The sequence below is a fragment of the Marmota flaviventris genome, chromosome 3, assembly GCF_047511675.1.
Source record: "Marmota flaviventris isolate mMarFla1 chromosome 3, mMarFla1.hap1, whole genome shotgun sequence".
NCBI classification, from domain to species: Eukaryota; Metazoa; Chordata; class Mammalia; order Rodentia; family Sciuridae; genus Marmota; species Marmota flaviventris.
The window spans coordinates 130,801,447-130,828,740 of NC_092500.1; the positions used below are offsets into that span (position 1 = coordinate 130,801,447).

The 27,294-nt window shown below is 42.4% G+C and overlaps 1 protein-coding gene across 1 annotated transcript; it reads right to left on the minus strand.

Annotated features, from left to right (window-relative positions):
• Positions 1-855: 855 nt before the first annotated feature.
• LOC139705252 (serine/threonine-protein phosphatase PP1-gamma catalytic subunit) lies at positions 856-3,182 on the minus strand. Its single transcript, XM_071610403.1, has 2 exons — positions 2,056-3,182; positions 856-1,141 (listed from the first exon to the last, which is right to left on the minus strand). The coding sequence occupies exons 1-2, from the start codon at positions 2,996-2,998 to the stop codon at positions 1,071-1,073; spliced, it is 1,014 nt and encodes a 337-aa protein (XP_071466504.1). The 5' UTR covers positions 2,999-3,182; the 3' UTR covers positions 856-1,070.
• Between the last annotated feature and the right edge of the window lie 24,112 nt (positions 3,183-27,294).

Here is a 27,294-nt window from a genome sequence, read left to right on the forward strand (position 1 = left end):
TGCTTCACATTAGCTCAGAGAGTCTTTTAAGAATAACCAAAACTTAAGTTTCAGTAGGTGAGGGCTTGGTAGACTTGGACATATAATTCTTGAAGTCTCCATGGAAACATCAGTTCCCAACTCTTTTCATACATGGGATCATTCTGCAGTCCCACTTCTTGCTTGGGGAGACCATAAACAAGAACTTGGTTCCTGAGCTATAGAACTCAATGTGGTTCTGTTACAAAACACAGAGACTTGATTGGCCTTTGTCTTGGCACAGTAGCTCCAAGCTTGGAAGAAATACACCACAAGGAGACATTAGATCTTGCAGCATTATTTCATCTAATTTGTACGTTTTCTCTTTGATTTTGCAATCTTAGAGGATCCAAATAAGAGGTGGTAAAAGTCAGGGTTATAGATTTCCTGCTGGCATTGTTACAAATTATGAAAATGGAAAAACAATAGAGGCTAAAAAAATATGGCCTAGAATTGCAACATTTTTAAAAATACCATACTTTAAACATTTCTGTCAGGCTCCTAAGCAAAATTTTTTAATGTGGTTTGGGTTTCAATTTGAGCTGTCACATTGATGGACTGATATGGGGGGAGGTTTTGGACTGAGGGTTATTTTGTTATTTACTAATAAATGAGATTTCTTCATCACAAAAAAATATCACAGCATTTCTTTTTAATATTTGGCTTAGAAAAAATTGGTGCTCCCCAACAGATGACAAAGTCCAATTTCTCATGCTTTTGTAAAGTTTTTTTTTTCATTTGTTTTCAGACAGAAAGGAGACTGTCCTGAGCTGCTCCCCACATAGAATCTGAGTTGCTTTTTTTTTTTTTTTTTTTTTTTTTTTTTTAACAAGTTCATCATTTAATAAGTCTGAATTCATTTTCACCACATGGTATAGTACACGGTCATCTGTTGAAACAGATTTCTTTTTAACAGATCTTAGTTTAAAAAAGTCATAGATACTGTGAGTTCTGTATAAACTGGTGGATAGCAAGTTAGTTCCTTTGTTTTGACTTATAAGCCTCAACTTCACCGCAGAATAAAGAATGTAGGCCAAAGAAAGCATAATCGGTCACTCGTATAGAACAGTATTGTTTCTATAATTTGAAGCTTTCTGAATGGACGGGTTCAGGCCTGATCCAACTGTAAAAAGATTACTTAATGAATAGACTATATGGAAATTGTACAAAATGTTATTAACTTTAATCATTAATAGCTTAAACAGCACTATATTACTAATTGCTATTCAAAATCAAAAACCTGTTTTTGAATCCCCAAGGAGGCAGCAGGTGTGCACAACCATGCCACCCTGTTTTTACGGGCGTGTTAATACATTTTCCAACAGAAACTTTGGCTTTAGGAAAGAGTCACAAACATTTAAAAGAATGGCTTTAATCATCATTTTAAGTATACGGTAGGGGAAGTGTGCTTTAATTAAATATACATCATACCAGTGATGCTGGCAAGGTTGAGATAGTTACTCCTACTGTTGATAGCTATAAAAACTAGTTTGTACATGATAAGACAATGAGAGGAAAAAGCAATCCCTTTGAAACAAAATCTTAAAATAAAAAATGTTCACAGTGGTTTGTATCAACAGTATGCATTTTATGACAATAACATGTACAGATTCAGAGCACCCTAGGGCTCTCTTTATATCCTAAGGAAAATGAGCATTTACATTATTCATGGGTTGTACTGAATTTAAAAAAGATTAATTGTACACTTACCCCGTAGACATGATAACTGTCCTGGGGTGTACAGCTTTAACACCATCATTAAAGTTGTTTGCAAAAGGAATATTAAAAAAAAAAACAAAACAAAACTAAACACCTTTTCTTGGGAGTGGAGTGTCTTTCATTTGCTGTTATAACCAGCAAATGCCATTCCTTAACTCAAAAATGGAAGGAGGGGCCCCCACAAACACAGATCTATCTGAGCAGGCTGACCAGTACACGTTACAGCTTTAAAAATGAAGGTTATATACTCTATGTTACAAGTCCCAACTAGGCAGTGTCAAAATGACATCTATTTCTTTGCTTGCTTTGTGATCATACCCCTTGGAGGTGTTACGGGTCTTGTGGCATTCGGCTTCTTTTTCTCTGCAGGCTTTAAAATCTGAAAGGAACACATTAGTGTTTCATCCACACTCATCATGGCACCTGCATTGTCAAACTCTCCACAATAATTGGGTGCAGAAAACAGAGTGACCAACTGCCTCTTTGCAAAAAATTCATATCCATCTTCAACCACCTGATGGGCTCTACAAATAAGATCCAAATCATGCTTATGGAGAAATTTTGCAACCACTTCTGCACCAAATGTGAAGGACACTCCTCTGTCATTTTCACCCCAGCCTAAGACATCTTTATCGGGGTCAGACCACAAAAGATCACAAAGAAGACCTTGATCTGGTACATCAGTTGGTCGCATAATTCGCCGAATCTGCTCCATAGATTGAAGATCTGGTGATAAACCTCCATGACAGCAGAATATTTTCTCATCCACGATGGCTGCTATCGGTAAACAGTTAAAACAGTCTGTGAAAGTTTTCCATAGTTTAATGTTGTATCTTCTTTTACACTCATCATAAAATCCATAAATTCTATTGATGCTGGCACATTCATGGTTTCCTCTGAGAAGAAAAAAATTCTCAGGATATTTGATTTTGTAGGCCAGTAAGAGGCAGATAGTCTCCAGTGACTGCTTCCCCCTGTCCACATAGTCCCCAAGGAACAGATAGTTGCTTTCTGGTGGGAAACCACCGTATTCAAAAAGTCGAAGCAAATCATAGTACTGCCCATGGATATCACCACATATTTTGAGTGGTGCTTCAAGTTCTAGTAGGATAGGCTGACTGAGAAAGATCTCACGAGACTTCAAGCACAGTCCTCTGATTTCATTCTCCTGTAGCTGGACATTCTTACCTGGCTTGGACCCTCTCACTTCCAGCAGCCGTTGGATGATGCTGTCGATGTTGAGTTTATCTATATCCGCCATCGCCTTCCCGCCGCCGACCCTCCCGCAGCGGCGCCGCCGCCGGCTAGCGCCCGGGACTCACACCTCCTTTCCCACGCCACGAGCACAGAAGCGGTGGTGGCGGCGGTGGCAGCAGCCGCGGCGGGTCCCCCCCCAGCCGCCCCGCTCCCTGCTTCCTCCTTCTCTCCCTACTGGAACCACCTGAGTTGCTTTTTGTCCCCATATGGAGTATTGTTTTCCTCTCAGTGATATATGCAATGTTCAAGTGAATTGGCTACTGAGACATGAAGTGATTCATGAGGTCCCCTGAACCATTTGCTCTGAGGACACATCATGTCCTCCTGCAGATCCAGAAAATACCCAGAATTCCACAAACAATGTGCTGAAACCAGGCAGCTTCATTATAAATGGCACTACCTAGTCACCAAGCTGTGTCATCTCTTGCCATTGAAAATGAACAGATGTTATTTTTGCTCCGAACTGGATTGCAAAACATCTATTTTTTTAGCTCTTCTTTGCCAGTTAAAATCACATGAACAACAATACCTGAGCTACTTGCCAGAGTGCCAGAAATATTTGTTTTCCAAATCAAGCATATAAAGATCTCCAAAGGTGAAGGATTTAGTCTGGCAGCATTGAAAGAATGGACTGGAAGGAGGGCCAGACTTTCAAGGTGTTGGTCACTAAGAACCAGACTTTCAAGGTGTTGTGGCCACTCTGCTTTCTCAGGGTGGGCCTGCAGTTAGAGAAGGCAGCTGTAAAAGGGTAATGGAGGTATAGTAGTTTCTGAGTGACAGATCAGTATATATATTTTTTTTAACCAGGTAACGCCCTGCTCCTGAATTCTGCCATGCAACCAGACCTGACAGTGAGCCGAACACACAGTGGTCCCATCTGTCTACAGGACCCGCTGGACAAGGAACTCATGACAGAGTCCTCCCTCTTCAACCCTTTGTCAGACATCAAAGTCAAAGTGCAGAGCTCAATCATGGTTTCTCTGGGAGTGTCTGAGAGAGCCGAGTGCCATGGCAAGAATCACTCTGGGACATTTCCCCATGGAAACAATCTCAGCTTTAGTACAATGCATCCCCGGAATAAAATGCCATACATCCAAAATCTGGCATCACTCCCCACAAGGACAGAACTGTGGACAACTGGTGTCTTTTGCCATTTAGGAGGGCACTTAGTAATGCCAAATACAGGTGGGTGGTAAGTGTGTGCCTGTGTACTTTCCAGAATTTGTTTAAATACTTCATATAATTATATCCTGTCAAAGTCATTTTATGATGTTTATCATCCCTTTGTCAGAACAGAAATGCCACCACTCTACCGGTCTATTTGATTTACACAGCACACCAGGACCAAGGCTAAGATTAGGCTTTGTGGTTGTTATCTCAGAAAGTTTTAAATGCCTGTTAGAGTTGGTAGCCATATTAGCTGAAAGTGTCTAGGTAGTCCCCTGGGTTTAAGCCCCTTTGAAATATGTTACCTAGGGCATGATCAGGTAGCCCCAAAATCATTCTTTGACATGACCACAACAAGTACCATGTTTATAGCTTTGCATGGCTTATATGCAAGTAGGTAATTTAATGCAATGACAGTCTCATTTCATCAGTAAATGACCTAATAAACACACTCAGTGTTCATAGACCTTGCTAAGCGTGTTCCTTCATGATGAGCGATGATGAATAGTCATTGCAAAGCTGCTCCTTTGAATTACCACTTCAGTTACTGGGCTGTGTTGTAAGCAAAATTAAGTTCCAAGTATTTTCTTTCTTTCTTTGGGTTGGAAGAGTGGAGATTTTCTTGATGTTTTGCAGGACACATAAGGTGCCCAGCTCGGCTCACTTTTAAAATGACGTCCTAACTGTGGATTAGAGTTTGGAGTTGCAGCCTGGGACTTAAGTGGGTGGCAGAATTTCACTTTGTCCCCTGAGTCCTAAGCAATGAGAATTGGGTAGTGTGCTGAGTCACAGGGTGTCTGGCTGAGAGGGATGGGGCCATTGGATCTGCAAGCATCGTTAGATTAGCACAGATTCAAGGCTGTGGCAGGTTTCTCTCTAAAGTAAAGCTAACTAAAATTTTATCTCATACAATAAAATCTGTAATAGGACTAGTCCAATATTATTGTTCTAGCTAACTGAACTCTCTAACAGTTTACTAACTTGAAACTCAACTTTCCCTTAAGTTGATGAATGTTGACTTGTTCATTCTCTCCCAAATTAATTACTTTCTTTAAAGGTCATTTCAAAATCTGTTTTACTTCTTTTAAATAACCCTCTAATGCCATCCTAATGATTATATTTGGATAAAATTCCAATCCTTCATACCTTTCTTGGTTAGCGTGTTAGGACATGAAAGGATCTTGGTTGAAATATGTGTGAGCATCAGTGTATAAATGTTTGCATATGATGTCACTCTTCTTTGGATGACTCAATGTAGAGTGAATCAGTCAACCATATTTACCAAGTACTCTCCCTGTAAGGTTTCATAAGTTACAAGGGTGTGTTCTGGATGAAGAAATGTAAAAGACACATCCCCTACCCTCTCAAAGAACAAGATACACACATCATAACTCATACAAAGTCATGCATTGAATCATTCTGCTTTCACCTTATGTCCTCTTCCTAGCTCATGATTGGCATTGTCTCAGTAGTTATGAATTGAATAGGTTGGCAAGTACTCCTCCTTTCTCTTCCCTTTGTCATTTTATAATGTGTATTTGTGTGTGTGTGTGTGTGTGTGTGTGTGTGTGTGTATGTACACATGTATCTTCTACACATATCGCAGGAATGCCAAGACCAACCCACTCATCCGCTATGTTTATTTTATGTTCATTAAAGAAAGTGAGGAGATTAAATGATAACGAACCCAAAGAGCTTTCTTTTCCTCCCCCTCTGACTTAACAAAGACCCAAGTTGAAAACTAAGAACCCTGATAGCTCTGTCAATGATTCCCACACACCTATTCTGTGAAAGGGGAATTTTCAAAGTTCTTGACAAGGAGCACTGAACAAGAGTCTATGAATGTGTTTGGTGAAAAATAAATGTGGGGAGTTGAAACATATTTCCTGTTATTTGCAGGATATAAATGCAAAATATGCCTGGGGATAAAGAAAGCAACACATAGAAATCAGATTGCTCTAATGCCATCCATCCCAAATTGTCATAGGGTACATGCTAGAAATGATTTATATTATGCAAAATATAAAACAGGAAACTCAGACAAGTGGTTCTGTTGTCATATTAAATAAAAGGCTGTCAGAGTAGCAGGTGGATTTGGGGGGGGATATATTTTTCTTTGATCAGAGTTAACTAGTGAATGACATACTGAAAATGAATACTTCTTTAAGAACCATAGGCATAAAACTTTCCCACAGTGCCTCTCATTCTTCATAATATAACTTGCCAACAATACCACCTTTCCCTCTACAACCCTTGCCTTGATTGACTGTCTTCAGACTCTGCATACAATTTGCATGTTTGGGTAGGAGGAAGGAAGTATGTTTGACAGATAATAATATAATTTCTGATTGAAGAAGAGGAAAAAATAGTTTAAAGCTCCAATTATCCTGTAGATTCTGGTTGAATTTAGGAGTATCATGAATAATGTTTCAATCTAAACCCAGGGAATTAAGCTGACTTGAAAGATAAAAAGACACGATGTGCTGCCTAATAGTCCCTTTTAAGATACCTTCATTCATATTCCTTCTCTTTGGATCTGGAAGTAGATCATTAAGCCATGAAGGTTTACACCAGACAACAAGATTTACAGCCTGGTGTTTTTACTAGGAATTTTTAATCCTCTTCATTTATTCATATGTGTATGATCTGTTTAGTGTGTTGCTGCTCTGTGCAAGGCATTCTGCTAAGTGTTGTTGATGTGATGTGGCATTATGAAGAGTAGGGGTTGCCTGTGTCTTTGTCATCATGGGCTAGAGAGCCTGAAGGGAAGGCAGCAGCAGAGAAAATGGTACGCCAAACTAAGACAAGGCACAATAACTAGGACATGTTCAGGTTGACAACCAAACACGCCGAATATCCTCTGCATTGCAACTTGTGTTCAACAGCAGGAAAGGATATCATCATATCAAGGATATCAAAGGATATCATGCCCCTTCTTTTGGCAACTCTGTTTAAGGAAAACTAGAAAATGCAAGGAGGCACCTTCCTGATTGGAGGTCCCTAAGTGTGTCGGTTAGAGTTCTCCTACGACTGAAGTTAAGGTCCAGAATATAAATGGGTCTCCTTGCTGTAAGGCTGTGAGGAAGATTTAAATGTGCCTCATTCTTGGTGCTATTGAAAGATACTAATGATAACTAGCACGTTACTAAATATTGTTCATACATGTGAACATGTGAGGGGGCGCCCTCAAGCTGGGTAGGGGCGGCGGTTGGGCGGTTGGGCTAGTGAGTGAGTGTGGCCCCACAGGTACACGGGCACGCGGGGGATGGGGCGGCAGGGGGAGTGGCCGGTGAGTGCTCATGGGCTTCCATTTGGGGGTGGGGGGAGAATCCCTGAGCTGTGACAGTTGTGCCTGGAGGCAGAAGCACCAGAGGATCAATAATAACCCCTGGTTTGGCTGCCTTCCAGTTGATTCAGGCCACCTGTTAGGTCCTTGCTTCCTGAAGCTTTCCCTAACAATGCCAACTCACACCTAAAGCTCCTTTTGCCATCTCTTCATTTTGTACTTAGGCTAACTCTTTGTCACTCTGTGTTTTATGCTTCTAAGTTGGATTATTCGCTTTCTACAGATAGATTATGAATGTCTCCAATGAGGCCTTTAATATTTATTTTTCTCGAAACTCAGTTTTTATTTTTGACCTACCAGCAACCAAGAACTGAGCCTTTAATGTGTGCATTTTCTTCCTTAATTCAGCTTACGAAACAGTTATAGAACACCTACTGTGTGCATTCATTGTGCTTGGTGCTGTACTGGACACTTACCATGCCACTTGTGGTCTAGCAAACATCCTTAGTGCCCTTAACAGTTGCAGTGGTCAAGCAGAGTCCTCAGGGAAACAAAGACACCAGCAGGGACTGAATCATAGTCTAGTAGAATCAGCAGTTGGCACTGTGGTGGGACAAGCCTTTCATAGATGACATAGTCCCAAAGTTGTGGGCAAGAGTCCTATCAGGGATGCAGGAGTGGCAGAAACTGCCATAACCCATCCATACCAGGGATCCAGAGGGGTGACAACAGCTGGCTTGACTACCTGGCTGTGTGACAGGATGATTGGTGACTGTCAGGCGAGCCTGTGGACCACTGTACCTGACTGTTGAACAGTTGGAAACATGTTGTGGCAGTGACCTAAACAGACACCCATCCCTCCCTTTCCCGTCATTCCTGAGGAGCTGAGATTTATTCCCTGTATTTCAGGCCCTGTAGTCTCACCTCTCATCCTTATTCTACTTCCTCACTTTTGTCCTCTGAAGGGGGAGCATATAGGTCACTGCAGGAAACGGTCCTGCAGAGGTCACAGCCTGGTGGTGGTGGCAGTGATGTGGCAGGAAGCAAGGACACCAGGCTCCCATGCCCTGTGTGGCCCCTAGGAGAGCATGTCCCTCTTCTGATCCACAGTAGAAGGAGGCAATGTGAGTGTCAAAGTCAGAATTATGTCTTTTCCAGTTTTTCCTCATTATCAAACACATTGATGCTGAACTCTCATTGTGTTTGGATATGCAATCACCAGGGAATTCAGCAAAACTCAAACCCAAACCATCAGTTGAAAAATGAAACAGTTTATCCAACCACATTCCATTAGTCACCTCTAGGTCCACTCCTGGCACCATTCTCATTGCTCTCAGTCTGGGTTCCATGGAACCTTCTCATCATAGGACAAATTGTATTTGAATAAGTCCAGTATCAGGTGTTATAATTTCAAAATGAGGTGTCCACTAGAAGCTCATTTGTGAGACAATGAAAGAAAGTTTTGGTGTAAACAGATTGGGATGTAAGAACCTTAACATAAACAGTTCCTTAATCCACCAATATGGATAAACTGAGGGGTAACTCTAGACAGGTAGAAGTTGGTTAGAAGAAGTAGGTGACTGAGGGCATGCCTTTGGGGCTTATACTTTGTGACTGGTGCTTGCTCTCTCTCCTACCCGGTGGCCATGTTCTGAACTGGATACTTCCACCATATACTTCTGCTATGATGTTATGCCTCATCTTGGGCCCAGAGTTATAGAGTCAGCTGTCTAAGGACTGACATAAGAAACTGTGAAGCAAATAAACTTTTCCTCCTCCTTCTTGTCAGGTCTTTTGGTGATATTTTTTTAAAAATCTGGTTAGATGAAATCGATACCAAGAGGCGAGTTCTTCTTGTGATGAGTCTGACTATATTGTTCAGGAACATCTGGCAATTTTTAGTATTTGAAGTAGGACTTTTTTTTTAATCTTTAAAATTTTTATTATTTATAAAACCAAAAAGAAATGATAAAGACACAGGAGAACAACATAAATTTACACATCATGAAACACATTTTTGGCATCATCCTTTGTATAAAATAATACAAATATACCACTTTATTAATTTTTTTCTTTGTTGTATTCTGAGGACTGAATACAAGCACACTCTACCTCTGAGTTACATCTATATGTATACTATGAGATGAATTGCATTTTGCCATCATGCCAAATTAGAATAAATAAAGAATTTAATAAAAAATTTTAAACCATGAAAATTAATTGTAATCTTGCCTTTGCCAAATGACTGATGTTGATTCATTATATCAATAAAATAAAATTCTTCAGAATGTACATTGAAAAACATAATTTTAAAATTCATATAAAAATAAGAATCTTATAATTTATCAAGATACTACATGAATGAAGTGCTTGGCATGGTGACACATGCCTGTAATCCTAGCTATTCAGGAAAAAGGATAGTGAGTTCAAGACCAGCCTTGGTAACTTAGTGAAGCCCTGTTTCAAAATTAAAAAAGGATTGAAGTAGGACTTTCCAAAATTTTAGAGATGCAAGATGGAAAAGAATTGAACATTGCCACTGGAACTTGTGTGGCTCTGGTGGAGGCTCAGAAGACCAGAATGGTGGTAGTATTGTACATAAAAAAAAAAAGGCTGTGCTCATGAGATTGCAGCAGAGGAGTACACCATTGGAATTGCAAATAGAGGCCATTCATGTTACATTATGGCATAGAAATTATCTATATTTTCAACAAGTTCTGTCACTGTGTGGCTGAATTTAGAAGTACTCATTACTCTGCTGAAGGAAATTTCAAGGCAGCCCAGCATTCAGCTGTTGTATGAATATGACTAGCAGCTTTTCTCCAGGTTTATTGTGATAATGAGGAATAGAAATGAGAGGGTAAATGGAATTTGAAAAGAAAAGTCAGAGTAAAATTGGGTATCAGTAAGACATGGTTGTCAAAGCATTACAATCACTATAGAGATGCTAAACAATTTACTCTGAGACAATAGGAGATATGGCTTGGGAACATCCCAGGAATTGGCAAGACCACCCTGGCCACTGCTTCACTGCTCTAGGACAAGGGCTTGAATTCCTCTGGATGTCTTTGTCTTGTAGATTTTGGATTTCTTTCTCTGGCTTATACTTTTGACAGTTGGGTGAATTACCCTGGTGAATATATCTTCAGGCAATGTCTATTTGGTGTCTCATAAGCTTCCTGTAGATGGATGTCCACATCTTTCCCAAGATGAGGAGAGTTTCTGCTATGACTTCAATGAATGGGCTTTCTATCTCCTCACCTTGATTCTCCTTACATTCAGATGTCCTGAAAGTGTGCACATCTGTGCATTTAATGGTGTCCAAAGAGCTCAGATGCTCCCCTGGTGTTTTCTATTTGGTTTCCCTTCTACTTTGTCTCAGGAGAGCTGCCTTCAAGGTCTGATATTTCATTGTTTTGCTCAATATACTCTGTTGTTTGGGATTTCTAATGCCTTTGTGTATGTTGGTTCAGATCAACACTGCACATGCCCTTTATGCCAACAATTGTTTTTAGGATACATTGATGTGAAATTTGTTGAGCTTATTTGGCTGTATAATATGCAAGTTTTATATGTTAACATTTAAAATGTCTATGGAAGTAATCCCAGTTACACCCATGCTGCTGTTAAACCACAATGCAAAGAAAAGACCACAGACTCCAATTTTAAATCAAATTAAAGCAAGATTGTAATTCCGACTAGACTAGCTGCGACAGTCTTTCCCCAAATCTGTGGGTTAGAAGACAGCCCTCCAGCTCTCTAGAAGTGCAGTTTTATAGCACAAAAATTTGAGAATTAACAGATAACAGGATTTTGACAAGCATAATACAAAGGCAGGTAGTAGTTTAATGGTCTAAATTCTTCAGTACTTAAGGAGTAAATTTACATCCCAATATCAGAATTTATGAGGCACCATTAGGGTTTCAGAGAGGGTTTATCTGGTCAGGGAAAACCAGAATTTATGATAAGCCACTAAGGTTTCAGAGGAACAAGGGAAACCAGGCATGTGTGAGCTCAAGGCATGGGCAGGCATTCCAAGCAAGTTTACAAATCACAGTAATTTACAGGAAAACAGAAATTAACTTTTCATATCTTTGTGACAAAATGGCTCCCAATCTTAAGATGGAATTAGGCTGGGTTCATCAGCTGCATGATTTGATAGATACATGTAGCCATATGTTATAAGCCAATGTCCATAAGTAACTGAACTGCAGTCAGGGAGAGAATTCATTACAATTTAGAATCATTCATAATAGATCAGAGGGAGAAAATCGATACTTACAAAGTCAAACATAGAGGGACAATTGATTTTGAAGAATGGTACAAAGGAAATTCAGTGGAGGAAGAGGAGAGTTTTTGAGAAGTGTTTCTGTACACAGGTAGTATATGGTACGTACAGAACCCTTCTCAAAATATAGGAATTTTTCTCCTACTTTATAGGTCAAGAGTCCAAATTCAAACATACATCTATTAAATTTCTATGAGTCTAAACGTGGGACAAAGTCCTTTAGCTCTTGGGTGAGATGAAGATTACCTACAGACAGTATCATCCCAAGAACAAGAAAGGAGCAAAAATGACATCTGAGATGAAGAAGAGATATTTGGAAGATATCTCTGTAAGAATAAAAGAGCAGAACAGAGATTGATAGAAATGTTTGCAAATCATATAAAAACATGTGTTCTATGCCATTTGAAAAAATCTAAGCCTAAATATTAGAAATTAAAATAAAGTCAAAAGCACTGGCAAAATGCTTTGAAAAGAGATATCATTAAGACAGTCATATACACAGGAAACAATCACATGAAAATTTACTTATCATAATCAACAGCTTTATAAAAACTTAGATCACAAGAGGATACAACTGCACAACAGTTGAAGACCTAAAACTTAAGTATCTGGCTACACAAAATATTGGTGATAAAGTGTAGGGAGCAGAACTCTTCGGCACTTAGTGGCTTGTTACCATCCCTTCCAAGATTAGAAAGTCTAGCCACTTAAAATTGAAACCTGCTTCTAGCATATAGCATAGCCCTTCTCTTCCTTTGCCTATTCTTATAAGATCTTTCAAGAGACATTCATACTAGCTTTACTTTTAATAACTGTTCTCTACAACATAGATATCCGGCAATGGTTGGGTTGTCCCATGGTACACTCACACAATGGACTACTATACAGTAAACCACAGGGATGGGTCACTGACATAAACAAAATCATGTCTTCCCCTCAAAATCATTATGGGTGTCTGGGTATAGCTCAGTGGTAGAGTGCTTGCCTAGCATGTGTGAGGCACTGGGTTTGATCCTCAGCATCATTAAAATAAATTAATAAAATAAAGGTACTGTGTCCCTCTACAAGTATAAAAACTAAAAAAAGAAAACATTTTAAAAAAATCATTGTTTTATGAAAGAAGCTAAACAGGCAACTTTGTATACTCAATTGCATACATTTATAAACTATATTGACACATCTGTAAGGATGGAGATCATAGCCACACCACCCTGGGGATGTACAGGTGTAGTATGGACAAGGGTGGAAGGCAGGACACAGGAAGGAGCATGAGGAATCATTTTTAGGCTTCACTTGACATAACTACACAATCATGGAATATACTTTGCTCAAATTCAGTTCGCAGTTTCTCTGCTTTTCCTATACTCCTTCTCTCCCATGAACCCTCACCTGTACTCTACTGATGTTTCTTTTATTAATCATTTTAGTACCTTGTGGATATCAACAAAAGTTAAATTCATATTCATATATACACACAGGAAATTGGGTCAGATTCATTCCACCGTTCTTCCCTTTTCTCATTCCTCGTTCCTCCCCCTCAATCCCCATCCTCCATTCCACTGACATCTCTTCTAGTTTCATGGAATTCCTCCCCCCAAAAAAACATACATTTTCTTCTATGTTTTTCTTACTCTGGTTCAGCTTCTGAATATCAGAGAAAGCATTTGATCTTTTGCTTTTTGGGTCAGGTTAATTTTATTTAGCAAGATGGTCTCCACTTCCAACCATTGACTGCCAATGCCATAGTTCCATTCTTCTTTATGGCTGAGTAATAATCTATTTGTATGTATAATGTATGTATGTGTGAATATCTATATATCTACACACACACACACACACACACACACACACACATACACACACACATCACATTTTCCTTATCAATTCCTGTGTTCACAGATACCTAGGTTGGCTCCACAGCTAAATAATGTGAGTTGTCCTATAAATATTGTTGTGGCTGCACCCTGTAGTATGCTGATTTTAGCTCCTTTGGTTATACACCCAAGAGTGTAATCCCTGGATGATATGGTGAGTTCCTTCCATTTATTTTTAGGAACCTCTATACTGCCTTCTAGAAAAGTTGCACTAATTAGCAATCCTACAAACAATTTATGTATGTATTTCTTTTCCATATCTGGCAGGTGGGTCAAGCTGAGTGTCCACAAAGTTCTCCTCTGTGCTTCACACTGGTTTGCATTAGATGCATCCTGATTGAGAGTGGGCTGTGGAATGGGACCTCCATCCTGGTGTGGGTATGCTAAACCCAAAGTTCCCTCCACCCCTGGGAGCCCCAGTTCTCATGAACTCCACTGGGCCAGAAATTGTGCTAGCAAAGATTGAAGTTCTGTCCCTGGAGCTTGTCACCTGCTGGCATGTCCCAGTTCAGACCTTGTGGCTATGCCTGTGTACATACCATCTGGGTTCTTGGGAAAGGCTGTCAGGTTGTGGAGTTGTGTGCAAAATGGTGTTCATGGTGATGTGATACCCACAGGTCCTGACTGCACTGTGCTGCCACTCAGCTGTTGAGCTGTGAGAAAGCTTAAGTCCATAGCTGGGGCTGGGCTTCCTGGATTACCCAAAGAGAAAGAGTTGTGCATTAGGTTGCAGCCCTAGATGTGGGCTGATGGGTTGTTTCAGCACTGCTAGGATGCTGGAGAGTAGAGCTGGGTCCCTGCACAGGCTGTACACACCAACTTGTGGATAAAAGGAGGGAGGTGATATTGCCATGGGTAGGAGATTCCCATAACCAGGGAGCAACCCATAGTATGGGCTGAAGTTGTTCTTGACAACAAGAGAGGATTGGAAGATGACAGCCTTGGATAAAGGGGTGGTATCCATAGCACCATCACTGGTATACTTGCAGGTTGATGGTATAGAGTGTGTCATCTAGGAAGGAGGCCACTGCATGATCCATGACTGGGAATAAGATGATTAGAGGAGTGTTGTGAAGAGGGGCTCTCCCTGTTGCCCATGAGGGTTCTCAGATGTGGGCTGAGGAGTGGTTTATGGAACAAAGAGATGGTTCCATAGGAGTTGGAGCAGTTGACCCTAAAAAAAAAAGGCGGTCTGGTCCACACTGGTCCATTTTCCACCTCCCTGTAATACCTAGGAGTATGGATGTGGGGGAATGGGTAGGAGCTGCTCTTTGAGCCAGGGACAATTGTGACAATCACTGCCATAAAATAGGGAGTAGTGTCCATGGCAATGACCTCATACTACCCTCTGGACAGTTGGCTGCTGGATCGGGTGCTCAGATGCATTGGCTCTAGAGGTGGCAGATTCACTTTCCAGAGTTAGGGGCTGACCAATGCTAACACGTTTGCTGGTGAAAGGGATCAAAGGAGAACTGGGAAAAAAAGAGAGGAGGAGGAGGAAAATCCACACACTTGAGGGTTGGGGATTCCATTCTGCAGGAGGCAGGCTGAAGGGGAAAGGCCCCAGGATATGAGGTGTGGGGAGGAGGGAAATGGGGGTTCAGCAGCTCTTGCCAAGTGAGTAGAGTGATGATACTTACCAGCAAGAATATCCACACTGGGACTGGGCCTCAAAGAAGGAAGAGGTTAGCAGGAGGAGGGAGAGGAAGACAACTAGAGAGGCCCACATCAACACTAATTGGTATGGGGGAAGGTAAAGGGACAGACAGGATCAGGGGCAATCATCCTGATTTGCCAATACAGTGGTGGCAAGAATAGCTGGATATTATGGGATGTATCAGTGGGTGGAGTCATTGGTCTGCAGTCCTTGCAGGATCCACAGTTGGGGAGAAAGAATTCAGGGTCCTGGTGCTGGCCGCTGCAGTCTGTTTTACCCTCCAAGGCCTCCATGTCATCCTCCATGATATGGCTCTTCTTTGGAGACAGATCCTTCTTCTGCAGGGTGCCTAAGTATTCCTCCATAAGAACCACAGTGTGCTTAGGAGGTGTGGCAACTCACCTCAATGCCACTAAAGTGGTATCTACAGGGTCACTGGCATGTGGCTTTTTCTGTTACAGGGCCTCTGGCTAGCAGGTATGAGTGGAAGAGCACTCCTTAAGGGTTAGTTGAAGACTTCCCACTGTACCCCATCTGGAGATTCCCAGGAGTTGGGAGAAATGGGCAGAATGTCTCAATGTCTTCATCCAATCCTTGCTTTACCCATTTTGTGGCAGCATGGAGCAGGCCAGGAGCACTGCTGCCTCTGCCTCAGGCTGCACCAGTCAGGCTGTCAGAGAAGTTCACTGGAGACACCTGGACCCTCTCTTGTACAGTGTTTGTTTCTTAGAGCCTAGGAGTAGGCTGCACACAGCGAGGTCTTCCTTGGTGTGCAGAGGCTTCAAGGGTGATACTCCCCCATTGCTAAGCGCATCCATTTCCAAAATGTCCTACATATCTCTTTGCTCTCCTCCTCCTCCTCTTCCTCCTCCTTTATTCTCCTCTTCCTCTTCCACATCCCTGTCCTGTGCCACCACAGCCACTTCCACTGCTGCTGCCATGGGATCCTCTGGTTGCTCTTGGGCTCTCACTTCTGTTTGCTTTTCCAAGGAAGAGAGGTATGTGACTAGGTGTCCTGGGCTCCAGATCTCCGTGGACCTGCTTTGGTAGTGAAGGCAGTACAATTGATCTGGGCTCGGAAGGAGGATCCTGGGATTCTGGAGGGTCGCAATGTTCCTAAGTTACCAGAGGACAGTGCCTGCTTTTCCCTGTGGTCCCTCCAGGAGGGCTGCAGGAGGATCCACAGAGAGCAGAGCGCCACCTGCAGGAGAGGGCCTCTGTAGCAGCCAGCCCAGCAAGGCACAGCCAAGCAAGGCACAAAGGACAGCTTTCTTGGTGGAAGTGTCTGCAGGCAGAGCTGATGGCAGATGCTGGGGCTGCAGGGTGATCCCTCCCAGGAGTTGGAGGCTGGCAGGTCAGGCCACTGGGCGGGCGATAGGCCATGAGGGCCTGCTGGTCGGCGACCTCGCTTGCTGAGATGACTGTCCATTCAGAGCAAGTGGTGGAGGCCAATCCTGAGAGGAGAGACCAAGGGAGCTGGGCTAGCACACCACCAACTTCTGTTGTCCAAACACACACTGTTGAGTCCAGTTTCTGTGACAGATGGCTGGAATAGGTGACCAGGAAAGGGTGTGCAGGGATCTCTCGGGGAAGAACGGTTGGTGGAAGGGCAAAGGGTAAGGCCCACTGTCCACTGCTGGGCTGCACTTCGAAGCTCCTGGGGACCCCCCACTTTCCTCACAGATGTGTGACCTGCTGACTGTGGGCCTGCAGCCTGATCCCACATTGATCATGGGTTTTGGGTACTGTTTCCACAGGCTCTGTGGTGCCTGGCCAGGGTGCTATTTGGGTCACATACTGCATGTGTGTCCCCAGCCCTCTCCTCAGGGACATGGTGGGGGGTAGGAAAGGGATTTCGGGAATGCTAGACATGGAAGGGCCTTGCAGAAGGTGCTGAAAGTCCAACCTCAGGTCAACTCAGATCCTGCCACGCCCCTCCAGCGACATCTCCAGTTCTTGTATTTTACATTGCTTCTAGGGTCATGTTCCCTCAAGGCTAGTGCCTCACCTGATGCCCCTGGCTTCTGAGGAGAGGGAGTGGTGCCCAAGTTAAGGGCATGCTGCCACCCCCCCCTTCCTGCTAGGCCAATTCCATTTACTTCCTTGAAGTCATTCCCTTAAGAGCACAGTGAAGCCTTACACCCTTTATGAGGTCAGTCAGCCTGTAGTGGCCATAGTGGCCCTGCTAGGCCTTGAATAAACCAGAATGCTTTTTTTTTTTTTGTGGGGGGGGGAGTGGTTACTGGGGACTGAACTCAAGTGCACTCAACCACTGAGCCACATCCCCAGCCCTATTTTGTATTTTATTTAGAGACAGGGTCTCACTGAGTTGCTTAGCACCTCGCTTTTGCTGAGGCTGGCTTTGGTTACTGGATCCTCTTGCCTTAGCCTCCCAAGCCACTGGCATTATAGGCTTGGGCCACTGCCCCTAACCTGGAATGCTTTTTGTGATCTGCAATATTCTCCCACTTGTCATTTCAAGGCAAAGTAACATTCAGTTCATGACAGACGATTCTTCTGAGATATTTGGGCTTTGTAGACGTAATCATGTTGAGGTCAAATTTGGCAAGGCAAAATATTTCCAAAATCCACCTTGAATACTAATTTGGAAAAGTATTTTATTAATGAGAATTTATACCTGGCAGGCTAGTTTGGGTTGGTGGGTGGCTGCTCTGCTACTGAAAAGTTAAGAGAGTTGCTCTTTGTCCCTGCATCCACTGTGCTCACCATGTGAAAGTCAAGGGTGCAATGTAAATTGTAGATGGCAGATTCCTGCTGGGGTCCAGCCCCAGCAGGGTTCTAGGGGTCCTGAAGGAGGAGTGGCCTCCACAAAAGAAGAAGAGACTGAATGACAGGTTGCAAGTTACAAGCAGCCTCCAGAAAAAATCTGCTGCCCCTAGAGAGGCCTTTATTTTTATACCTTTTTACAGGTGTTTTTTTTTTTCAGGTAGTGAATGAATAGCCTCAAAACCCAAAACTTCTTTGATTTACATGATTTTCAAGAGTTACAATCTTTTCTGACTTATATTGATTACTTAAGATCTTGAGTACATTGTTTAAAATATTTTCCTATAACCTTAGCCAATCATGATTAAGCTTTTACGTTTTTCACCTCAACCACTAGGTGCTAGGCTATGCTACTCGAGTACATGTCTCCAGACCCATTATTAACTTCTAACTTTAAAGCATACCTATTATCATTTCAGTTACCTTTAACTTTAAATCATACCTCAGATTACTGGTAAGCTTTCTTACTTCTAAACTAAAGTCCCAGTAAAACTCACTTAAAATAGTGAAAGTCTATTACTTAAAAGCCTACTACTCTGAAGTGCCTCTAAAATATATCTATATTAATTTTACATTATTTTATTTTTAATTTCCAAAATAATTTTCTTTTTTCATATGTCCTATTTAATTGCTGTCTTAGAGTTTCCTTGATCCTTGGTCAAAGCACACTGATTCTTATGTCTTTGTAATCTTTAACTAAAGGGCAGACTCTGCACCTGAAACCATTTGTCATTTATATTAACTATGTGTTTCCCATTATCCTCATGAATTCCTGTGTAAGACAAAGGAGGGTCTGTTGGTGGGGGGAATGTATGTTGCACAGGTTATGGTTTTAAAATGGGGGGGGGGACTTAATATAACTTTGTAGAAGGCCGGCTGGCTGCAAAATAACCGGGGGGTGACGAATAACTTGTAAATGTTGATACAGCAGGAGTGGGAGCCATTTATTGCAGGACAGGAGCAGTATTTATACATTCCACACAGCTTATCTAATTAACATAAACTAGATACATCAGTCAACCAATAAGGAATGTCCACACTTAATGGCTTGCTTTTGTTACTTCTCAAACCACTCCCTCTGTTATTTTGCCAGGCACCATCCAGACTTGTTTACGAACTTTAACATTCCCCTGGCAAAATGCCAGGTGTTATTTTGACTTGTTTACAGACTCTAACATTTCCCCCTTTTGTTTAATTTAAATAACGACCATAGTGGTTTTTACACAAATACCATAAATAACCTGCTACAAACAGAAAGGGAGGATACAAAATGCCACAATACCAAGCCAATTGATGGCTCCATGCAAGAAGCCCTTGGAAAAATTATACCAGCAATGACACCGTTAGCAAACATACCTAGTTACAATTTGTTATAGATTACAGTTTGTTGTCTCAGTCCAGATAAAGCAGTGTCTCAACAGATCAACTCACAGTCCAGGTAAATCACAGTCCAGGTAAGTTCTGCAGGCAGTTAGCTTAAATCACAGTCCAGGTAAGTTCTGCAGGCAGCTAGCTAGATCTGAAGTTTTGTCCGGTTCTCAGCTGAAGTCTCGTCCGGTTTTCAGCAACACTGGAAATTCTTCCACCTTGGTCTTTACCGGCACTGGGACGAAGGCAGGAACTCCGGATGGCTAAAGAAAATCCTGTAGCATTCTACTAAGAAAACAACCTTCTGAACAATTTAGTACATTATCTCAAGGTTTTTTTGCATTTGAAATAAGCATTAATAGTGCTCATTACTCATCAGCTTTCAGGTGTGGGAGAACCATTGTAGCTTAGTTATTGGCATTGAAAATGACCAAACATCAGGGACGCCAGTAGCATCTTTTGTCGGCTGTAGCGTCCTGGGCAGCCCCAGATGGCCCTGGGGAGTGTCCTGGACTCAAACTGCTACTGGGCACAGGGAGCAAGAGCCTGCTAGACTGTGCCTCCAGGTCAGGTCTAGATTTGGGCTCGCAGCAGTGGAAGAGCCAGCTCCCCGGCCAGGAGGCGGGGAAGGGCCAGTTGCCGCCGCCTCTTGGAAAATCCTTGCTGCGCTATGACCGGCTTGCACACTCGGCAGCCGCCTCTCCGCTTCACGCACCCTCTGGTAACGAAAAGTATTCAGTAATAGCCTTTTGCTGCAACTTTTTTCCTGATAATCTTTCTTCTTCTGAACTTTCTTTTTCTTTCTGACTAGAGTTCCTGGGCTTCCATCAACACATGCCTTAAATATTCTTGGTTCCATTGGGGTGCCTTCTTCCCTTAGTAATTTACTTCTCACCCCTTCCATATTTTCATCACAAAGACAATACAATACACTTAGACAAAACAAGACACAAACATACTGTATCAATCTTCTCCATTTTCTCAAAATGGCCATTTTTCCTCTCGCCCTATCTAGGGACGAGCAGATTTGCTCCCGTCCTATCTTTGGACGGGCAGCTTTTTTTCGTCACTTACCCCCGAGTGTCCCGGGGCTCCCCGTAACGGGCCACCATCTGCCGCAGTCCTGCTGCAGCAGAATAACCAGGGGGTGACGAATAACTTGTAAACGTTGATACAGCAGGAGTGGGAGCCATTTATTGCAGGACAGGAGCAGTATTTATACATTCCACACAGCTTATCTAATTAACATAAACTAGATACATCAGTCAACCAATAAGGAATCTCCACACTTAATGGCTTGCTTTTGTTACTTCTCAAACCACTCCCTCTGTTATTTTGCCAGGCACCATCCAGACTTGTTTACGAACTTTAACATTCCCCTGGCAAAATGCCAGGTGTTATTTTGACTTGTTTACAGACTCTAACATAACTTGTTAAGTTTTTCTCAGGAATCTTGATTTGCAATCTTTTTCCCATGAATTTCTTGAGGAATAACACTAAGGTTTGTATCTTGAGAGAGATTGAAACACACCTTGTGGCATGTCTTAATTGTATCCTTCCTCACTCTCACTCTGGGAATTTTCCTGCAATCTCAGGCAACACGTACTTTTATTAATGATTGACATATGCCCTATTATCCATATCATGAGTATCACAAACAACACTTAACATTCCTTGGGGTTCCGGTTGCCAGATGTTGCGGCCCTGCATGGGCCACAGTTGCTCTGGGAGGCAGTAGGAGACTGCAAGATGACTGCATTGTATAGTGGGTGGGTATCCACAGCATCATCTGCAGCATGCTTGGGAGATGATGGTGCATAGGTGTGGGAGAGGAAGGGGCAGTCTGAATGATGGTGCTGAGAAAGTGGTGGCCCTCTCCTCCATACACAGCAGCCTTGGTGCCATTAGCACGGGCCGATTTCTTTTTGTGGCCTCCCTCTAGAAGATTTACATAGAAAACCACTCCCCAATCAGCCTGATGAAAGATTTTCACCCAGAACATCTCTTCCGCTGCCAGGAGCCTTGAGGGTGGGACAGATTTTCTTCTTTCAGGCATTCCTTTCTCTGCTTTCATGGCAGCATGGAGCAGCCTGGGGTTGGCTCAGGGAGCACTGCTGCCTCTGTATCAACCTGAGAAACAGTCGACCAACCAGCAGCAGGACTGTACCAGCTGGGGACAGCATGGCTGTCAGAGCTGTCAGAGCTGTAGTGGTTTATGGGAGAAAGCTTGGTCCCCACTTTGTTTTCTTGCATAGCATAACATTTAATTCTTTCACTTTTAAAATGTTTGTATTAGTGTATTGTAGTTATTCCTAATAATGAACAGTAGTGTGGTTCATTTTGACATAAGCATACATGCATGGAATATAATTGCTCCCTTGTAGTCCTCAGTGCTTACCTTCCCCGCTCTCCTTCCTTCCTCTGTTTCCCTTCCCCTTCTCTACTGGTCTTCTGTTTATTTATTATTTTTAATTGGTGCTTTATAGGTCTACATAAAGGTAAAATTTATCATGGTATATTCATATATGTACCCAGCATAATTTGGTCAATTTCATTCGACAGTTGCTTCCATTCCTGTCCTCCTCCATCATCTATTTCCTTCCTCTGCTCCACTGATCTCCCTTTTTATTTTTTTTATTTTTCACTTGATACATTCAGACATACATGACAATTATGTATAATATTTTGACATATTATACATACGTGGAGTACAACCCATTCCAATTGGATCCCATTCTTTTGGTTGTACACGATGTGGACTTACATTGGTCACATATTCATATATGAGCAGAGGAAAGTTATATCTGATTCGTTCTACTGTCTTTCCTATTCCCAGCCCCCCTCCCTTCCCTTCCCTTCATTCTCCTTTGTCTAATCCAATCAACTTCTATACTTCCCTTCATGCATTAGCATCCACATATCAGAGAGAACATTCAGCCTTTGGTTTGTTGGGATTGGCTTATTTCACTTACCATGATGTTCTTCAGTTTCATCCATTTACTGGCAAATGCTATAATTGCATGCTTCTTTATGGCTGAGTATTATTCCATCGTGTATATATAACACATCTCATTTTTTTTATCAGTTCATCTGTTGAAGGGCACCAGGGTTGCTTCCATAGCTTAGCTATTGTGAATTGAGCTGCTATAAATATTAATGTGGATCCATCACTGTAGTATTCGGATTTTAACTCTTTTGAATATAAGCTTACAAGTGGGTAGCTGGGTAAAATGGTGGTTCTATTTTACATTTTCTAAGGAAACTCCATACTGTTTTCCACAGTGCTTGCACCAATTTGCAGTGTAGTGTGAACGATTTTCCCCACATTTTTGCCAACATTTATTGTTGCCCGTATTCTTGATAATTGCTGCTCTGACTGGAGTGAGATGGCATCTCAGTGTACTTTTAATTTCTCTAACTGCTAGAGATATTGAACATTTCTTCATATATTCTTTATATATTTGTTGACCATTAGTATTTCTTTGTCTGTGAAGGGTTTTTGTTTTATTTGAATGTGTTCTGAATGATTCAAATACTCCTACACATATTCATATTTGTTTCTCTCCTCATTTCTAGCCTTCTTTTTCTTTTCACATTTCTTATTTCCCCTGAAAGTCTCATTTTCCCATGCTCAGCATTGTGAGGGCTAGGGATTCTGATTAGTGTATTTTGATTTTTTTTTTTTGTGTGTGTGTGTATCATCTTTGCCACTACTCTTATCTCCCTTATCTCCCCCATCTCCCCCAACACCTTATCTTTTTCTTTTTTTAAATACTTTTTTAGTTGTAGTTGGACACAATATCCCATTTATTTCATTTTTAATGTGGTGCTGAGGATCGAATCCAGTGTCCCACATGTGCAAGGCATGCACTCTACAACTGAGCTACAGCCCCAGCCCCCTGCCCTGCTTTTTCTATTCCTGAAGCCAAAGTTTTATTCTCTTTCTCATCTTTATGTTCTTCTGGTTTCTTTTCCCTTTTTACATTAATAACATATTCTAAGTTACACTGCATCTTCCGTATTCACCCTTTGAAATTGTAAATGCCGTTCTACCCTCTTATCTCTACTTCTTTCTTCATTCTCAACTCTATCCTTAACACTCCAATGCTAGTTGAGATATATAACATCTACCCCTACCATCAATGTCATAGCAATGATTAATATGGTGGAAGTCATAAATAACACCTATTGTTTGATTTTAAGCTAAACATACCACATGATTATTTACTGTTTTGACTGATGGAAATTTGCATGGAGTTCATTCCTTAAAAGAAGAAAAAGCAGGGGCTGGGGTTGTGGCTCAGTGGTAGAGCACTTGCCTAGCAGTGCGAGGCCCTGGGTTCTATCCTCAGCACCACATAAAAATAAATAAAAATAAAAGTATTGTATTTAACTAAAAAAATAAATATTAAAAAAGAAGAAGAAGCCAACATATAAATGCCTTAACATTACATCTCAAGCCCTAGAAATCTACACCAAAAGCAGTATAAGACAGGAAATAATTAAAATCAGAGCTGAAATCAATGAAATTGAAAGAAAAGGAACAATTGAAAAAATTGACAGAACAAAAAGTTGGTTCTTTGAAAAAATAAATAAAATTGACAGATCCTTAGCCATGCTGATAAAGAGAAGGAGAGAATAAACTCAAATTACTAATATACAGGATGAAAAAGGAAATATCACAACAGACACTACAGAAATACAGAACATAATTACAAATTATTTTGAAAACTTGTACTCCAATAAAATAGAAAATATCAAAGGCATCGACAAATTTCTAGAGTCATGTGATTTGCCCAAATTGAATCAGGATGATACACACAATTTAAACAGATCAAGTTCAAGTGATGAGATAGCAAACAACATCAGAAATCTACCATCCAAGAAAAATCCAGGACTGGATGGATACATAGCCGAGTTCTACAAGACCTTTAAAGAAGAACTATCACCAATACTCTTCAATTTATTTCAGGAAATAGAAAAAGAGGCAGCACTTCCAAACTCATTCTATGAGGCCAATATCACCCTGATTCCAAAACCAGGCAAAGACACATCAAAAAAAAAAAAAAAAAGAAAGAAAGAAAGAAAACTTCAGACCAATATTTCTAATGAACATAGTTGCAAAAATTCTGACAAATCGATTACAAAAACATATCAAAAAAGTTATGCACCACAATCAAGTGGGATTCATCCCAGGGATGCTAGATTGGTTCACCATACAGAAATAAATAAATATAATTCATCACATAATAGTCTTAAAGATAAGAATCATATGTTGGGCTGGGGATGTGGCTCAAATGGTAGCGTGCTCCCCTGGCATGCATGCAGCCCAAGTTCGATCCTCAGCACCCCATACAAAACAAAGATGTTGTGTCCACAGAAAAACTAAAAAAAAAGAAGAAGAAGAAGGGACTTTAAAGGGTAAATTTCAGTGTGTGTGAATTTCCTCTCAATAAGTTTTTGTTGAAGAAAACAACTGAGACTACTGCATCTACCAAGATTCTCAGCATGGCTAGACACAGTGCCGCCTGGCTGCTGCTGGGAGGCTGTTATCATCAAGCGGTGCTGGAAAGCCCCAGGCCCCATGTCTGCCCATTCATGAGGACTGGGGCTCCCTGTGGGGTTGCCCCATCCCTACCTCAAAGCTGAGCAGGGCAGCTGCAGGCAGGAAGGAGGCTGCTCACAGAGTGTCATGTTACCCAGGCTTGGGATCACCCACAGTGTTGGTTATGTAGGGTCCATTTTGGACCACCCTTTAGCTTGCTTGGGCCAACTCAGCTGCCCTGCTTCAATGTCTGAGGCAGCAAAGGCAGCAGCCCCTCACTGCCCAGCCAGGCTGGCTGCACTATGAGCACTGTCCCAGAACACTTACTGACCTCAAGAGCAGCCAGCCAGCCCCAGGACATGAGCCTGTCCCTCTGTTGCTCACCCTGGATTCTGTGGAGGACACAGAATGAATGGCAGGGAGGCCCTGCCCCAGAAGGTGCCACTCCCCTCCACCCCACCCCCAAACCTGCCACCCACTGTGCACATAGATCGTTATTACCTTCTTGAACCTGAGCAATTAAAAATGGAAAGAGCTCATCTCCTTCCAGCCTCCTGGCCTGTCATGAACATCCAGAGGCTTGGGAAGCATGGGGCTCTGCCTCCTGCAGCAAGAGGGGATGGGCTGAGTGACACACCCCCTCAGATAGGACAGAGCCCTCGGCCCCTGCCTCCACTACCCCCTTTCCTCTAGACCCAGGTCTCTCTCGCATGTGAACTGGGTACCCCAGAGAGTTTGCAGTGCGTGAGTCTTGACTTGCTCAGCACTTCAGCAAGCTTCTGACCCTGGCCCCATCTCAGCAGCTTGTGAAAGACCAAAGGACCAGCCATGGGGCCAGCTATAGCCAAACTGCTCTGCATCCCTATGACATTCCACACTGGAGCAATTCAGATGGACAGCATGGTCCCTAGGGAATGGTGCCTCTTAACCACAGCAGCTCCTACTGGGCTGTAATTTGTAACTACACTGTGGCACCTTACAAGGAAGACACACACAGGGTCAGCAGCACCTCACAGGATGAGGACCTCAACACCCACATCCTCTATCCTCAGAGCTCAGAGGCATCACAAGGTCATAGCCAGCCTGCCAGGCTGCATGTGAAAAAGGGGGCTCCTTGTGCACAGACCCACCCAGCAGAAGCCAGCCTGGCTTTCTATGGCTGTTTCTCAATGGGACCTGGGAATGGACCAAGGAGAACTCACAGAGAGTCTGGTGGGGACACAGCCCATCCAGGAGGACAGGTTGTGTTGTGCCCTCTCATACCCTGATTCCTCCACCCACAGTGCCCCTTCCTGTAGAGAAGGCTGGCCTTACAACCATCACCAGCCAAGGGCAGAACTTCCAGAGTCACAGCAGTTTGGGGGAAGGTGGGAAAGGTAGGCAAGTCTGACCCAAGTCCACGGCAACCTCTCTCGGCCTGCTGTAAATGTTCTCATTTCTCTCCTCAGAAAAGAATCCAGCAGCTTCTCCAGTTTTGTCCTAAGAAACCATGGCTTCCTCACTCTGTCTCAGGACATCAGTGTTCAGAGCTCTATCCTGAGTCCTGGGCTAGCATCCCTCCTTCATCACTAAGGAGATTTCACAAAAAAAGTAGAGTTCTGTTCCTGGGCAGAGAGCTAGGAGATGTCCCTGATGTCAAGAATTGAGCCCCTCACATCCCACCCCCCAGCCTAGGGGCACATCAAAATGTGTGAAGGAGAGACTGACCAACTGCCCTGAAATCTCAGCATTTCACGCTCACCAAGCACAGGGGCAGGAGTGTCTTCCTGTTCAACATGGCAGGCTGACCACATGATAAACTTCCTTGTCCTCCCTCAAGATCTCATTGATGTAAGACTAAAGGTATGCAAAAGTAGAAAGCTCTTGACCAAAAGGAGCCCCCAGTGACAAAGAGAAAAGTCCTTTCTGGATCAATAGGAACTGGTTTTGGAAGCAACACTCTGAACAATGCACTGCTGCTGAAGTGGAGGCCCTGCTCCAGGAGAGACTGTGGGTGCCATATCCCGATAAGATGCAGACATTTGCACATGATCAGGTATTACACATGTCACTCGGGATGTGTCTTGTTAACTTTACTCATCACCAATACCTATCCATGCAAAGTGTGGGAGCCTGAGGTGCTGCTTGTTCCTCTCTGAGGAGGAGATAGTCAACACCTGCACCACCCAAAACCCTGTCTTGACAGGTATAATGTCCTAATCTCCAGGGAAATGTGATGGCCCCTCACCCCCGGGGACTGCAGAGCACTCAAAATGTGGCTACTGCCACTGAGGTACTAAAATTTTATTTAACTTTAGTTGATTCCAATTGTAATAGCCAAAGATAACT